Source organism: Purpureocillium takamizusanense, chromosome 5, assembly GCF_022605165.1.
Source record: "Purpureocillium takamizusanense chromosome 5, complete sequence".
Lineage (NCBI taxonomy): Eukaryota > Fungi > Ascomycota > Sordariomycetes > Hypocreales > Ophiocordycipitaceae > Purpureocillium > Purpureocillium takamizusanense.
In genome coordinates, this window is record NC_063072.1 from 960,237 (window position 1) to 972,804 (window position 12,568).

General features: G+C 56.5%; 5 protein-coding genes across 6 annotated transcripts; 3 read left to right on the forward strand and 2 right to left on the reverse strand.

Moving 5' to 3' along the window:
• Positions 1-38: 38 nt before the first annotated feature.
• RSM10 (Tryptophan--tRNA ligase) lies at positions 39-1,160 on the forward strand. Its single transcript, XM_047987212.1, has 3 exons — positions 39-132; positions 191-231; positions 305-1,160. The coding sequence occupies exons 1-3, from the start codon at positions 94-96 to the stop codon at positions 942-944; spliced, it is 720 nt and encodes a 239-aa protein (XP_047843196.1). The 5' UTR covers positions 39-93; the 3' UTR covers positions 945-1,160.
• Positions 1,129-6,018, forward strand: PDR6 (member of the karyopherin-beta). Of its 2 annotated transcripts, none has more exons than XM_047987213.1 (7): positions 1,129-1,918; positions 1,974-2,318; positions 2,374-2,494; positions 2,565-4,344; positions 4,400-4,930; positions 5,016-5,518; positions 5,641-6,018. In XM_047987213.1, the coding sequence occupies exons 1-5, from the start codon at positions 1,833-1,835 to the stop codon at positions 4,639-4,641; spliced, it is 2,574 nt and encodes an 857-aa protein (XP_047843197.1). In that variant the 5' UTR covers positions 1,129-1,832; the 3' UTR covers positions 4,642-4,930; positions 5,016-5,518; positions 5,641-6,018. The 2 variants fall into 2 exon arrangements, with proteins under 2 accessions (XP_047843197.1, XP_047843198.1); XM_047987214.1 differs by having other exon boundaries at positions 1,129-1,647; positions 1,737-1,918; positions 1,974-4,344; positions 4,400-4,584; positions 4,653-4,930.
• On the reverse strand, positions 4,757-7,259 carry MSW1 (Tryptophan--tRNA ligase). The gene is made up of 6 exons (XM_047987215.1): positions 7,012-7,259; positions 6,458-6,939; positions 6,301-6,381; positions 6,124-6,239; positions 5,939-6,057; positions 4,757-5,883 (listed from the first exon to the last, which is right to left on the reverse strand). The coding sequence occupies exons 2-6, from the start codon at positions 6,749-6,751 to the stop codon at positions 5,429-5,431; spliced, it is 1,065 nt and encodes a 354-aa protein (XP_047843199.1). The 5' UTR covers positions 6,752-6,939; positions 7,012-7,259; the 3' UTR covers positions 4,757-5,428.
• Positions 7,260-7,986: 727 nt separating this feature from the next.
• On the forward strand, positions 7,987-10,419 carry JDV02_005884 (Xaa-Pro aminopeptidase). Its single transcript, XM_047987216.1, has 3 exons — positions 7,987-8,315; positions 8,374-9,466; positions 9,555-10,419. The coding sequence occupies exons 1-3, from the start codon at positions 8,135-8,137 to the stop codon at positions 10,327-10,329; spliced, it is 2,049 nt and encodes a 682-aa protein (XP_047843200.1). The 5' UTR covers positions 7,987-8,134; the 3' UTR covers positions 10,330-10,419.
• Positions 10,420-11,935: 1,516 nt separating this feature from the next.
• CSE4 (centromeric DNA-binding histone H3-like protein cse4) lies at positions 11,936-12,501 on the reverse strand (the record flags this gene model as incomplete). Its single annotated transcript, XM_047987217.1, has 3 exons — positions 11,936-12,151; positions 12,225-12,349; positions 12,432-12,501. 3 exons carry the CDS (start codon positions 12,499-12,501, stop codon positions 11,936-11,938), a joined length of 411 nt encoding a protein of 136 aa, XP_047843201.1.
• Positions 12,502-12,568: the final 67 nt, after the last annotated feature.

Consider the following 12,568-nt stretch of genomic DNA (forward strand, 5'->3'; position numbering starts at 1 on the left):
AGTCGCGCGACTCTCCGCCGTCCATCCAAAACCGCCAACATACCTCCCAGCGACCAGGATCTGCTCATGCGCTGCTAGTGGTTTACCAGCAGAATGCTTCGCACAACCTCTAGGTCATTGGCGTCACTGTCCGTACGTTCTAGCAGAAGCTCCGCAACCGAGTTCGGCAGGAAGACTTACGGGCTTGCAGGTCACTATACCGCGAATCGCCCGTCGTTCCCACACTTCATTGTATGCTCGACTCGCGAACATATCATCTGTGATCGTGTTACTGGCTACGGGCTGACTTTTGTTCCTTCTGCAGGGGTTCAGGTAGTGACGAAGTCCAAGAGCGACAGTTGACGGCCGAATCGAAGTCAGGCGGGCAGGGGCAGCTGCGTCGGCCAAGGTCACTCCAGGCGTTATATCTCAAGCCACTTAAGCGCGAGGCCGAGTTCGGAATCCCATCATGCGACTTGCAGTTTCGATCCTTCAGTCTTCAGCCTCTTGAGTTCTTTGTCGACTTTGCGCTGCGCGCTGCATACTACCTTGGCCTCCCGGCATACGGGCCAGTCCCTTTGCCTCGCATTACCGAACGTTGGACAGTGCCCCGAAGCCACTTCATTTTTAAAAAATCACAAGAGAACTTTGAGCGTGTAACATTGCGGCGACTGATCCAGATTAAGGATGGCCACCCGGAGACTGTGCAGCTGTGGCTCGCCTACTTGCGAAAGCACCAATATTATGGCGTGGGAATGAAGGCAAATATATGGGAATTCACGCAGGCTGGGGTCGGTCGCTCAATGGAGGTTCCTGAGGATCAATTGAAGGGACTTGACACGGCTTGGGCACAGCTCGGGCAGACCAAGTCGATGGGTACTGCAGACAAGGTGGAGGAGCTGCTTAACAGCCGCCGATTCAAAGAGGCGGCTGGCCTCAGGCAGCCTCTTACGCCGAGCAAATGAGAAGGTCGGTATTGAAGGGGCCATCAATGTACGAACAGCATGCCACGGTCGTGGTGCGAAATACTGCTGCCCGAACGAAAGGAAGGGCGGTTCGACCCCATGACGAGGCCACATCTGCAACAGATACCCTGTATTTTAGTATTGAGGATCAAGGCCATGCATCGAGGTCTGGCAATCTTTTTTTTTTTTTTCCACAGCGACTGCCCTGATGCTTGGCTCATGGCCGGCGGGCATGTGTCGGCACTCTGACGTCAAGCTCAACGGCCAAGGGCGCCGGCATACGTTCACGGAGGGCCGTTTGCTGGCAAGCCTTGAACATCACAGCCGCACGAGGAGAGTCCTAGCCGTCGATATCCATTTCCTGTTCGCCGCCGCGCCATGTCAATGTGGCCGTCATGCACGGCATAGTTGGGCGCACGCAGCTGGACCTAGCTGATAGCTTGCTGCTCCCCGCCCAGGGGCAGTAAAAAGAGCCCTCCATCCCCTCCACCAGTGTGCACACAATCTCTCTCCCCACCACACCACCATCCACCCACCCGCCCGCCACCTGACCACGATCTCACTTATTTACTTGCCCGCGGAAGGCCCCAGAGACAGCACTGATCGACCGTGACTAGGCATGGCACCATGATATCATGCAGTACAGACCGCAAAAATGCAAGACGACCAGCCCGTCCAACTGAGCCTTGATCAGGTGGAATCTGTCAGTCTTGCTGCCCACAACACGGCGCCGCACACTCTGCCCGCGTCGCCCCCCGGGCCCCTTGGCTGCCCACTGACCGCGCACCGCAGTTGATTCTGTCTCTCTATGAGGCAAACCCGCCAGAAGTCATCAACAAGACACAGGCTACGTTGGCCTGCTTCCAAGGTTCTCCGCAGGCATGGCCCATGATTCACCAGCTGCTGGAGCGGCCCGATGACAAGGTCAAGTTCTTTGGAGCCCTCACTGTCATCATCAAGCTGAACAAGGAGAGGTGCGCACCGCAATCCGCTGCATATGAATCTCGGGGCTAACTTGAGGCCCCAAAGCTCCTCCTTGAGCGATGAAGATGCCGCTGAGCTTCTTGTGCGGCTTGTGGAATGGTACTCACAGTCCCTCGCTCGTGGACGAGCCGGCTCCCTTGTATCACGAAAGCTCTCGTCCGCCATCGCCACCTTCTTTCTCCACTTTCATCGACTTTGGCCTGCATATACCCGTCATCTCTTGGTGTGTCTTGCCTCTCATCGACCGCTTGACCCTTCCGCCGTCGACGACACCGTCAGCTCAGCCGATGCGCTAGCTCGCTTGAGCTCTACCCAGCTTCAAGCTGCTATCTGGGTGGTCACCAGCGTCATGGACGATGTCGCTAGATTTGATCTGAATGCAGCAACAAAGTGTGTTTGTTGCTCCTGCTCGGCATAGCTGCTTCTTGCTGAATATCCTTCGTAGCGCAGGCTTGTATGATGCGGTGGTGAGGAACACACCGGACGCGGTCGTCCTTATGGCGGCATGTCTGTCTCCTCACATCGAAGACCCCACAGCCCATAGCGATGCCGTCAAATGCCTTCAGGTATACCTCCTCTCCCCTGGTGCTTCCCAGCACGTGTGACGTTCACAGCTCACTTCTTCCCCCCCTTCAGTCTTGGGCCACATTTGCACAGAGAGCATCGTCGGGTCACAGCAATATTCCGGCGTCTTTACGACCACTTCTGGAACCGGTCATCTCATCCCTATCACGCGATTCTCTGTTTGATGCGTCAGCGGAACTCATCGTCGATGTGTTGTCAAACTACCCGACGCTCATGACCAACACCCAATACGAATATCTGGCTACGCTCTTTACAGCCCCTTGGGCTCGGGAGCGGTACGAGAAGCTACTTCAAGGAGACTTTGACTTCGAATCCGTTCAGTTCGGGCATCTGTTGCTCGGCTTCGGTGAGGCAAAGGCTGAAGCCCTCATCCAGAGTAGTGACGGAAGCAGCCAGCACCTTCTGTCATTATTATGCGGACTCCTCACGGCAGCTGGCTACCCAGTCGCAGAGGACAGGATCTTTGTGCCTGCAGTCGAGTTCTGGTCAACCTTTGCAGAAACACTGGCAGACCATGTCCACCTAGACGAACCCGAGATCTCGTCACCGTCGGCAGCCTCCGCAATGACCCAGCTCCTGGCGGCCGTTTCAAGGGCCTGGCAGAAGATAACGTATCCACCTTCAGGGGAGTACTGCCAGTGGGATTCTGTGGATCGCATCGGCTTCAGCGATGCCCGCAAGGACGTTGTTGACTTTCTTCAATCTGCCTATGCACTGGCGGGCCCTCAACTTGTGGCAACGTTTGCCGATCTTACACTTTCGGCGTTGTCACAGTCGGCCTGGCTTCCATTAGAAGCCGCCGCGTTCTGCCTCGGCGGCCTAGCAGACTGTGGCAGAGATGACATTCGGTTTGATGCGGCCCTAACGCCAGTGTTCGCATCGCCCCTCTTCTCTGTTCTCGGCGACAACAGCCAGGCGGGGGTCCATCTCAGAACGCGACAGACTTGCCTATCCCTAATTGAACAGTACAACGAGTACTTTGAGAGGAATGTCGAGTTCCTCGCTCCAGCACTGCGTCTGCTGTTCACGTTGCTTGGTGAGCAGTCCATGGCGGCATCTGCATCCAAGTCAATCCTGAGATTGTGCTCTTCCTGTCGACACCATCTATATCCGGAGACAGAAGGATTCTTGGATGAGTACGCAGCCCTTACTCACGGCCGGCGACTCGATTGCATCTCTAGCGAGAAGGTGCTAGGAGCTATTGCCTCAGTTGCGCAAGCTATACCGAACCCCCACCAAAGATATAGGGCCTGTGCAAGACTTTTGGAGTTTGTCGTCCGTGACGTGCACCGATCCCGTCATTTCAATGCATCATCACCCGGGGCTGATGATCATCCGTGTCGGGGGCTTAGGTGTTTTGACAGCACGTCCGACGAGCACCCTGGCCTACACCTTGGCTTAAGGGCGCTGAGAAGCCTTGTCAGCGTAGGAAAGGGGTTCCAATCGCTATCCGACTCTTCGATCGACGTTGACGCAAGCGGCCGTCGGCTTGCAGTATCGCGCGACGGGCTGGAGTTGCTGCATGACCAGATCATGGAAATCCTTCGGGAATTGGACGAGGCATTCGGCAAGAGCTCTGAAATTATTGAGCTTATCAGCAGTGTCCTCCGCAGCGGATTCTCAGAGAATGAAGCGGGCCCGTTTGTTCTCCCGCCGGATACGGTAACCCATTTCCTCACCATTCACACGGCGTCGACAACCCGAGTGGGCGTTCTCGTCAACACAGCGTGCTCATTTGTGAGCTCGTTGCAGTCGCATGAATTTCCCAGTCGTGAAGCTATATGTTCCACGCTGCTCATGTGGGACATTGGACTCCTCAGGCAGCTTTCAGGTGAGTTGCAGATTCGACGGGTAAGTCCGTGGTGCATTATCCTAACAAAAGCCAGAGCCAGAAAGCGATCCCGAGTTATCTCAGAACGGAATCGAGTTCGCCTCCCGTCTGCTGAGCAAAGCGCCTGCGACCGTGCTGTCCCTGCGGCCGGCCGACGCCGCAGAGTTCCTCTTCTTATTTACCTTGCGCGTGTTAGACGGCAAGGAACCACTGCCGAAAGGTGCAGCTGCAGATTTCTGGGTAAAGACTAACCCGACATGCACCCCTCTAAATGCTAGAATCGTGGACTATAGTTGATCGTCTACTAGTCTACCTACGTGAGCCTCAATGGCGATGAAGAAGTACAGCATGCTGTCAAGGGTTCCATGGTAACCCTGGGACCGCTCTTGGCCCAGAGTCTGGCCAGAAACTTTGGAGGGAACGCTTCCCGGAGCGAGCTGGACAAACTCAGCGAGCCATTGAAGAGGCTTGTCAGCCGGCATGCTGCTGCAAGGGACTGGCTGCAGACCGCACTCGGCGATGCCTCCTTCCCGAGCAGCAAGGTCAGCGCGGAACAAAAAGCCATATTCGTGAAGAAGGTCATCAGGTACGCAATATACATGAGCTCACTTCGCCCCCCAGAACCTACGGTCGATAATGCCAGTACACTAACATGATATGCATGATTTCAGCTTGAGAGGTGCACGGGCGACCAACCAGGTAGTCCGTGACTTTTGGCTCTCAGCTCGTGGAAGCAACTTCGCGTACGTATCGTGATCAACCCGGGCCCGTTTGACCGCATTGAAACGGCACCATAGAGGCTCGTCTTCGTTCACAGAGGCCGGGTGGACTCTCGACGGGGCTGTGGAAAGGGGCTCGTCGGTTTAGGTCGGTACAGTTCCGCGTCAGGCCACGTCAGCGACTATTTAGTGGGCGAGCAATGCAGTGTATCAAGTGACAGTTGCATAGGGCACGGGAGTATGTCTCGCATATCTTTACCCGGCCCATTGGCGATGGTGACATGATGGCGACATATGAGATACATGTACTGTTACACGGCTGTACAGGGGTGTGGCGTGCTGTCCTGTAAGAGGTTCGGATGGCCTCAAAGACCTATAGCGGACCTGACCACCTCCATTGTCTCTTCCGCGTTTTCTCTCGCCTTGCGCGCGCCTTGCGCCTCGACATAGTCAAGGTAGGTGCTGTCGCTATCCAGCAGCTCAAGGAAGCGGCTCCTGATGCCATGGAGACCTTGGATGACAGAATCCGCCATCATCCCTTTGAACTGACGAGGATGAGTCTGACTGTAGGCGTCAGCCAGTTCCGAGGGAGTGCGCTGCTGTGCGTCGAAGATTGACAGGATGTCGAGCAAATTGGAGATGCCGGGCCTGGTGGCTATGTCGTATGAGATGCCAACGTGAGAGTCGGTGAGTGCGGAGGAGATTTTGGCACGAATCTCGTCTGGTGTGTCCGTGATTAAAATGCGCGAGCGCTCGCTCTTGTGCGACTTTGACATTTTGGCGGTTGGGTCTGTGAGCGACATGATGCGATGTACGGGTGCTGCAAGAGCCTGTCAGCTGAAATCCTGCGTTGCTGGTCCCGGGGTGCGGCGTACGAATCATGGTTTCTGGTTGCACAAGACAGGGTCCATAGGCATGGTTGAAGTTTGTAGCGCACTCGCGCGCGAATTCAAGGTGTTGAGCCTGGTCGTGACCGACGGGTACGTGTGTTGCTCTGGGGGTTGAAGAGTGTCAGTCAGCTCACGAGGGCGAGAGCGGCTGCTGAGGGGGCGACGCATACCGATGGACAAGGACATCGGCAGCCTGGAGGACGGGATAGGCAAACAGCCCCAGTTTCAGGCGGGAGCTGACGGGCTGGTCCTCGATGTGGGAGGTAGGCGAAAGGCTGAGCTTTTGCTGCGGGTTGGGAGCTGGGCATCAGCTTCTGGGGCCGGCTTTGTTTGTCGCTTGCCCTCACCTTCCATTGTGTCATTCTCGACAAATACCCAACAGATGCCGTGCAGGAGAGTATCCACATGAGCTCCGAATGCGCCGGGACCTGTCGCGTGCGACGACGTGTGGCCAAAGTCAGTGCGACGAACGAGAGACGACGGCGGTGGGCGAGGGTCACCGACTGAGGACTGATAGAACAGGGTGCAGCGATCCGGGTCAATGCCTATGGCTAGCAGGGCTGCCAATGCCTCTCTCTTGTGCCTCTTGAGTGTGTGGGGGTTCTGCGGCGTGGTGATGGCATGAAGATCGACTATGGAGTATATCAGCTTGGTGTCGGGCTTCTCCTGGTGCTGCAGGCGAAGCCATTGCTGCAGTGCGCCGACATAGTTGCCGAGATGGGGCACGCCCGTGGGCTGTATGCCCGAGAAGACGACCCGGGCCCGGGGCAACGTCTTGCTCGCGACGGCGCGCTGCATTTGGGGCGACGGCAGAACGGGCCGGGCTTGGGTATGGCGTTGGGCTTTGTCTGAAGAGCATGGTGGGTGAAATACGTCGTCGTTTGTCGGGATCCGTGGTGAGTTTACGTGCCCCACTTCCTTGACATATACTGCACAAATGGAGCTTACCGGGGGCCAAGCTACCTAAGGTAGGTAAATAAGTACTACTAATATAGTAGGCACAGGTACCACTCAGTGGATGTACGAAGTACTGACCTCCAGTTTCCTTACCGACCTACCAGCGAGTGCTACCCTGCATGGTAACGGGCCGACACTGCCCAGCGCAATCATGCCATTCGACTTGGTTGTGTGCGTGCTTGCCGGTATTCGTACGGACGTCAAGCAAACCGTAGACAGAGGCTTGACGTCTGCCTCGAGCTTGCCTTATGATGGTGCGCCCATTGAAGAAAGCTAGGCCCTGTAACTATGACAACGCACGAATCGCGACAGCAGGCAGCGCAGCCGGATACCCTAGTACTGAGATGGCAAGATGGATAGTCGGCAGTGCGCTTTGCCCAGCGGAGCAGGTGCTACGTTAGTACCTTAGTACAGTAGGTAGGTACTGCCTGCGACGTACATCAACATCAATACCATGCGCGCGCCGGGGACAAGGGCCAATGATACACACGTAAGCCACTACCAGGTAGGCACAAGGTTGCAACAGAGCGTCTTCCTCCGGTGGTGGTCAAGGCAGGCGTGCATCGCCATTTGCAGAAACGCATGCAGTGGTCATGTACGTACTTCGTATGTCGGCTCGAAAGGGACCATTTGCAGACGAGGCAGAGGACAAGGGGAGGCCGCCTTCCTGCTCGGTAAATACCTACCTACCAGGTACCGCCCAGCAAGCTTGCCCTAGCAGCTCTCCCAAGGTTCCGTGGGTACTTGGACCCGGTGATACCTTCCATAGCGCCCATGACACACAGGCGGCAGGGTGGGCAAACCAAGAGCCGCTCCTTTCCGCCACGTCAGTGTCAGCGACAGCGCCAGCGCCAGTAGCGCCAGCGCCAGCAAGTGCCAGTGTCACCCTTTATCAAATTTGATTAGACACCTTGCCGACTAGCTAGCCGGGCGCTCCTGCCCCGCTGGCCAGTACGTAAGGTAGCTTACTTCGTACGCACCTGCAGGTTCTCCGCCAGGAGCCCCGCGGCGACGTGGGGTGGGGGTTCCCACCAGGACCGACCCAACCCAAGGTGGAAGCTCATCATCACGAGTCAACAGCACAGAGCTCGCCATCCACTACTTGACATAATTACCTACCCAACCCCCATACCCATCGACACACGCACGCAATAGTTTTCGTCAAGACGCAAAATTCGGAACACGGACGCTCGCGCGCCCCAATTGCCCCTCCAATATTCGTTCATGCTATCGCGCCTGGCCACCGCCTCGATCCGACTCGCAACTGCCACGAGACACCCCTTGCAGCCTCGTACTGTCCACACCGGCCTTCGTCTGTACACTACGGCCATGGCCAAGGTCGACACCTCGTCTCGGCTTTCCAAGCTGAGGGCGTTGATGGAAGAGCGCAGCGTTCATGTGTACAGTGAGTCCGCCAGGCCCTGCGTGCGCCGACATCAACTAACACTGCAACCACAAATAAGTCGTGCCGTCCGAGGATAGCCATAGCTCCGAGTACATCGCCGACTGCGATGCCCGGCGCGAGTTTATATCGGGCTTTACCGGCTCTGCAGGTTGTGCGGTTGTGACCCTCCAAGCCGCCGCCCTGGCCACCGATGGGCGCTACTTCAACCAGGCCTCCAAGCAGCTTGATGATAACTGGACCCTGCTCAAGCAAGGGCTCCAGGACGTCCCGACGTGGCAGGAATGGGCCGCCGAGCAGTCGACCGGTGGAAAGACTGTTGCCGTCGATCCCACCCTTCTCGCTGGGCCCGCTGCCAAGAAGCTTGCGGAGCAGGTTCGCAAGGCTGGCGGCTCTGACCTTGTAGCCCTCGATGATAATCTGGTTGACCTTGCCTGGGCTGACGGTCGGCCCTCGCGCCCCCGTCTGGCCGTCAAAGTCCTTCCCGACAACGTTGCCGGGAAATCAGTACAGGCCAAGATCGCCGATCTCCGCCAGGAGCTGGCCAAGAAGAGCTGTCCCGGCTTCTTCGTTTCCATGCTTGACGAGGTGGCGTGGCTTTTCAACCTCCGCGGAAGCGACATCCCTTATAATCCCGTTTTTTTCTCCTATGCTACTGTCACCCCGCATGCGGCGACCCTCTACATTGACGAATCCAAACTCGACGAAGGATGCAAGTCGCATCTGGTCGCTAACGATGTTACCGTGCGTCCTTACGAAGCATTTTTTCCCGACGCCCGAAATTTACAAGCCGAGGTCAGCGAGAAGAACAAGGCCGCGGGTGCGGCAGCACCTCAGGTGTTTCTCATGTCGAACAAAGGCTCGTGGGCACTGCAGAGAGCTCTTGGAGGTGAGGGCTCAGTGGAGGAAGTCAGAAGCCCCATCGGAGACTCAAAAGCCATCAAAAACGAGACCGAGATGGAGGGTATGCGGGCATGTCATGTGAGGGACGGCGCAGCTCTCATCGAATATTTCGCGTGGCTGGAGGATCAGCTCGTGAATAAGAAAGCTCCGCTTGACGAGGTCGAGGCTGCCGACAAGCTGGAACAGTTACGATCCAAGAAAGAACACTTTGTCGGCCTATCCTTTCCTACAATCTCATCTACAGGACCCAAGTAAGTCACCCATCATCTTTGCCCCGATGCATCAACCCGCATGACCAAAGCTTCCTAGCATAGGCTAACATAGCTCTTCTCCGCTCAGCGCGGCAATCATACACTATGGCCCAGAAAGGGGAAGCTGTGCAACAATCGACCCCGGGAGTGTGTATCTCTGTGACTCCGGAGCGCAGTTTCTGGATGGCACAACCGACACGACCCGAACGCTGCATTTCGGGAAGCCAACAGAAGCTGAGAGGAGGGCGTATACTCTCGTGCTCAAGGGTGTCATTGGTCTCGACACGGCAGTCTTTCCCAAGGGCACTTCCGGTTTTGCGCTGGATTGTCTTGCCCGCCAGCATTTATGGGTGAGTCTTCCGGTCGGCGGCTACCACACATGCACCCGCTCGCAAAGTACGCGACATCGCGATGTGATCGCTGACGTTTATCAGAGAAACGGCTTGGATTATCGACACGGCACGGGCCACGGTGTAGGCTCGTACCTCAACGTCCACGAGGGGCCAATTGGCATCGGCACCCGAGTACAATACACCGAGGTCCCGCTGGCGCCCGGGAACGTCCTCTCCAATGAGCCGGGTTATTACGAGGATGGCAAGTTTGGAATCCGCATTGAGAACATCATGATGGTTAAGGAGGTCAAGACGGAGCAGTGCTTTGGCGACAAGCCTTATCTTGGGTTCGAGCACGTCACCATGGTGCCTTATTGCCGGAATTTGATGGACACGAGCCTTCTGACGTCGGCCGAGAAGGATTGGGTCAACGCCTACAATGCTGAAATCCTGGCCAAGACAAAGACGTTCTTTGAGAGCGATCCTTTAACTATGGCGTGGCTCACCCGCGAGACGCAACCCCTGGAATGAGGTGTAGGCAATAACAAGATCTCAGCTGCTGAACTGGCTGCCTCTAGAGGCGGACGAGTGCTGCCAGGATAAACGTGACGACAAATGAAGACGTGAACCATGGGTTGTCGGCAGTTACTCTGGTCAGGTACGAGACACCTGGCCACTGCTGCGGACTAAACCCTATGGCCCTGGGTAGATCAAGCCCCCATCGAGAAGCAACCTTGATGCCACACAACGTTAGTCATTAAAGATTGAGGGAACCTAAGAAGGAGAAGCGGGGAGAGGGAGCCGAGTTGGGACCCAGGGGAACATTCTACCGTGAAAGCAGGGTACATACCTGGATAGAGAAGGCAAGTAACCCCCCCAAAAAGACCAGACTTCGAGAAAAGAGGGCAATCACGACGCCAGAGGCAAAGCCTGTGAGTCAGGACTGTCAGCCTCACCAGAGCCGGATGCTGGGGGTGGGAGACTGCGCCGAGAGCTGCAAGCTCCGCAATGGCCAACATTGCGGAAACAGCCGGAAGCAAGGGAAGAGGTACCTGCAAGACTGCCGCTCGAGACTTGGCGGACCACATCCGGCGATATGGTGGGATCGAGTGACCGTCGTTGCTGTCGGGGTCGGCGCACGGTTGGCGTGTCGAATCGGACGGACGGGCTGGTGCAGAATAACATGGTTCCCCCGATGACGCTGGGAGCTGCGAGACGCCGCGCGCTGCGCCAGGCGCCAGAGCGCAGTAACCTGTTCATTGATACTTACTCTTGGCACGCCTTGAGCGCTGTCTCCCACGTCTTCGTTAGGTTATTCGTTTGGTGCAGCGAGGAAGGTACGTCGCCCGGGATTTGGAGAAGGGTGGAGTGAGTGGTGATGCCGGGCTTCGTACTTGCTCCCGTATGAAGTACGGAGTACAGTATAGTCTGTACGAAGTACATGTGAGTCTGAATTCCGGAGCTGCAGCACGACCCGGGAGAATGACGTCATCTACGTGGCCGTCGACTGCGAACGCCCCATCGGTAGTAGCTCGGACACTAGATAGAGTGTTTATGAGTTCGCTGGGACATCATGGGAAGCCGCTAATAAGAGCCGAGGCTAGTTTTCTTGACTAGCAGCTATTCTGTGCATTTGTGCTTCATAGGAAAACGACAAATATCAAAACAATTCACAGAATGCCTACGTTCCAAAACACATGCCATACTCGCCATGACCGGACAAAACGTTGTATGCGGCTATTGAGCCCCACAGGCACCGATCTTTGACATTCGCTGGTGATGCTACATCTCCAACGTAATCAATGCACCATTCGAGGATATTGGATTGCCGAAAGCATCTTAAGGCGCCCGCAAATCACCACCTGGAGCCCCATGCTCTCCGTCTTATCAACTGAGCCGCGCCACGGGCCTGACCGTCGCCCCACGATGGCCCCCCTGCGCGAGACTCTTCGAGACCGCAGCAAAACACTCAAATTCAACACCGGCAATGCCAGCTGAGACCCATGCGTACATGCCTCGGATATAATCCCCAGTAACGCCCCGCGTATAGACAAAGCACACCAACGCCAGTGCCCTACAAAGAAGAAGTCAATTCGTCCGTTACGACATCAATGACGCCGGTACGCCATCAATGTTCTCACCCGAGGCCCGCCCAGATGCCTCGGATGCGCCTTGCAAGCTGTATGTCCTTTTGCATTATCGTGACTCTTTTGGCGTGGACGGCACAGAGCTGGGCGTCCTCGAAAAGATGCACCATGAATGCCTCGGCTGCTTCCTGCAGAGCCTGGATGGCTTGGCTCTGCCATCTGAACTCTCGTCCCCTCGGCCGACAGTTCATGCCGATTTCTCGAACCTGGTCGCAGGCGCAGCGCATGTCAGCAACGGATCAGGCGGAGTCCAGCTCTATTCCCGGTCCTGGTACCTACCAGCCGCATGAAAGGGAGTTTCAATAGTAACAGCTTGGTGCCGCTTTGGTATTGGCGAATCTCGCGCAGGGCAACGGTTCCGGGGCGATACCGTCTTTTTTGTCTTATGGGGACAGGGTCGCCAGCTACAGAGAGGGCAACGCGCTGTTAGCTCGGGCGCATTTGCGAAGCGGAAGCTGCTCGGTGCAAGGAGCTTGCTTGGCTTGCCTTGTACATCTCCTGGTCGCGTTCGACGGGCGGATGGTGCGCCAGTAGATCTGCGGGCTTTAGGTGGCATTACGGCAGTGCGGTTGTGGCGGCGGCTCTGATGCGATGCGGCGGGCGCCTTTGAAGGACTTGAAGCT

Bases quoted from the DNA above. Each gene is read 5' to 3' on its own strand.
- RSM10 (XM_047987212.1), top strand. From the start codon at position 94: ATGCTTCGCACAACCTCTAGGTCATTGGCGTCACTGTCC. The intron at 133-190 runs GTACGTTCTAGC...ACGGGCTTGCAG, and splicing joins GGTCATTGGCGTCACTGTCC to GTCACTATACCGCGAATCGC. The intron at 232-304 runs GTATGCTCGACT...TTCCTTCTGCAG, and splicing joins CGTCGTTCCCACACTTCATT to GGGTTCAGGTAGTGACGAAG.
- PDR6 (XM_047987213.1), top strand. From the start codon at position 1,833: ATGATTCACCAGCTGCTGGAGCGGCCCGATGACAAGGTCAAGTTCTTT. The intron at 2,319-2,373 runs GTGTGTTTGTTG...TATCCTTCGTAG, and splicing joins GATCTGAATGCAGCAACAAA to CGCAGGCTTGTATGATGCGG. The intron at 2,495-2,564 runs GTATACCTCCTC...CCCCCCCTTCAG, and splicing joins ATGCCGTCAAATGCCTTCAG to TCTTGGGCCACATTTGCACA.
- MSW1 (XM_047987215.1), bottom strand. From the start codon at position 6,751: ATGCAGCGCGCCGTCGCGAGCAAGACGTTGCCCCGGGCCCGGGTCGTC. The intron at 6,382-6,457 runs GTCGGTGACCCT...CGCACGCGACAG, and splicing joins CCCTGTTCTATCAGTCCTCA to GTCCCGGCGCATTCGGAGCT. The intron at 6,240-6,300 runs GTGAGGGCAAGC...CCCAACCCGCAG, and splicing joins CGAGAATGACACAATGGAAG to CAAAAGCTCAGCCTTTCGCC.
- JDV02_005884 (XM_047987216.1), top strand. From the start codon at position 8,135: ATGCTATCGCGCCTGGCCACCGCCTCGATCCGACTCGCAACTGCCACG. The intron at 8,316-8,373 runs GTGAGTCCGCCA...ACCACAAATAAG, and splicing joins GCGCAGCGTTCATGTGTACA to TCGTGCCGTCCGAGGATAGC. The intron at 9,467-9,554 runs GTAAGTCACCCA...TTCTCCGCTCAG, and splicing joins ATCTCATCTACAGGACCCAA to CGCGGCAATCATACACTATG.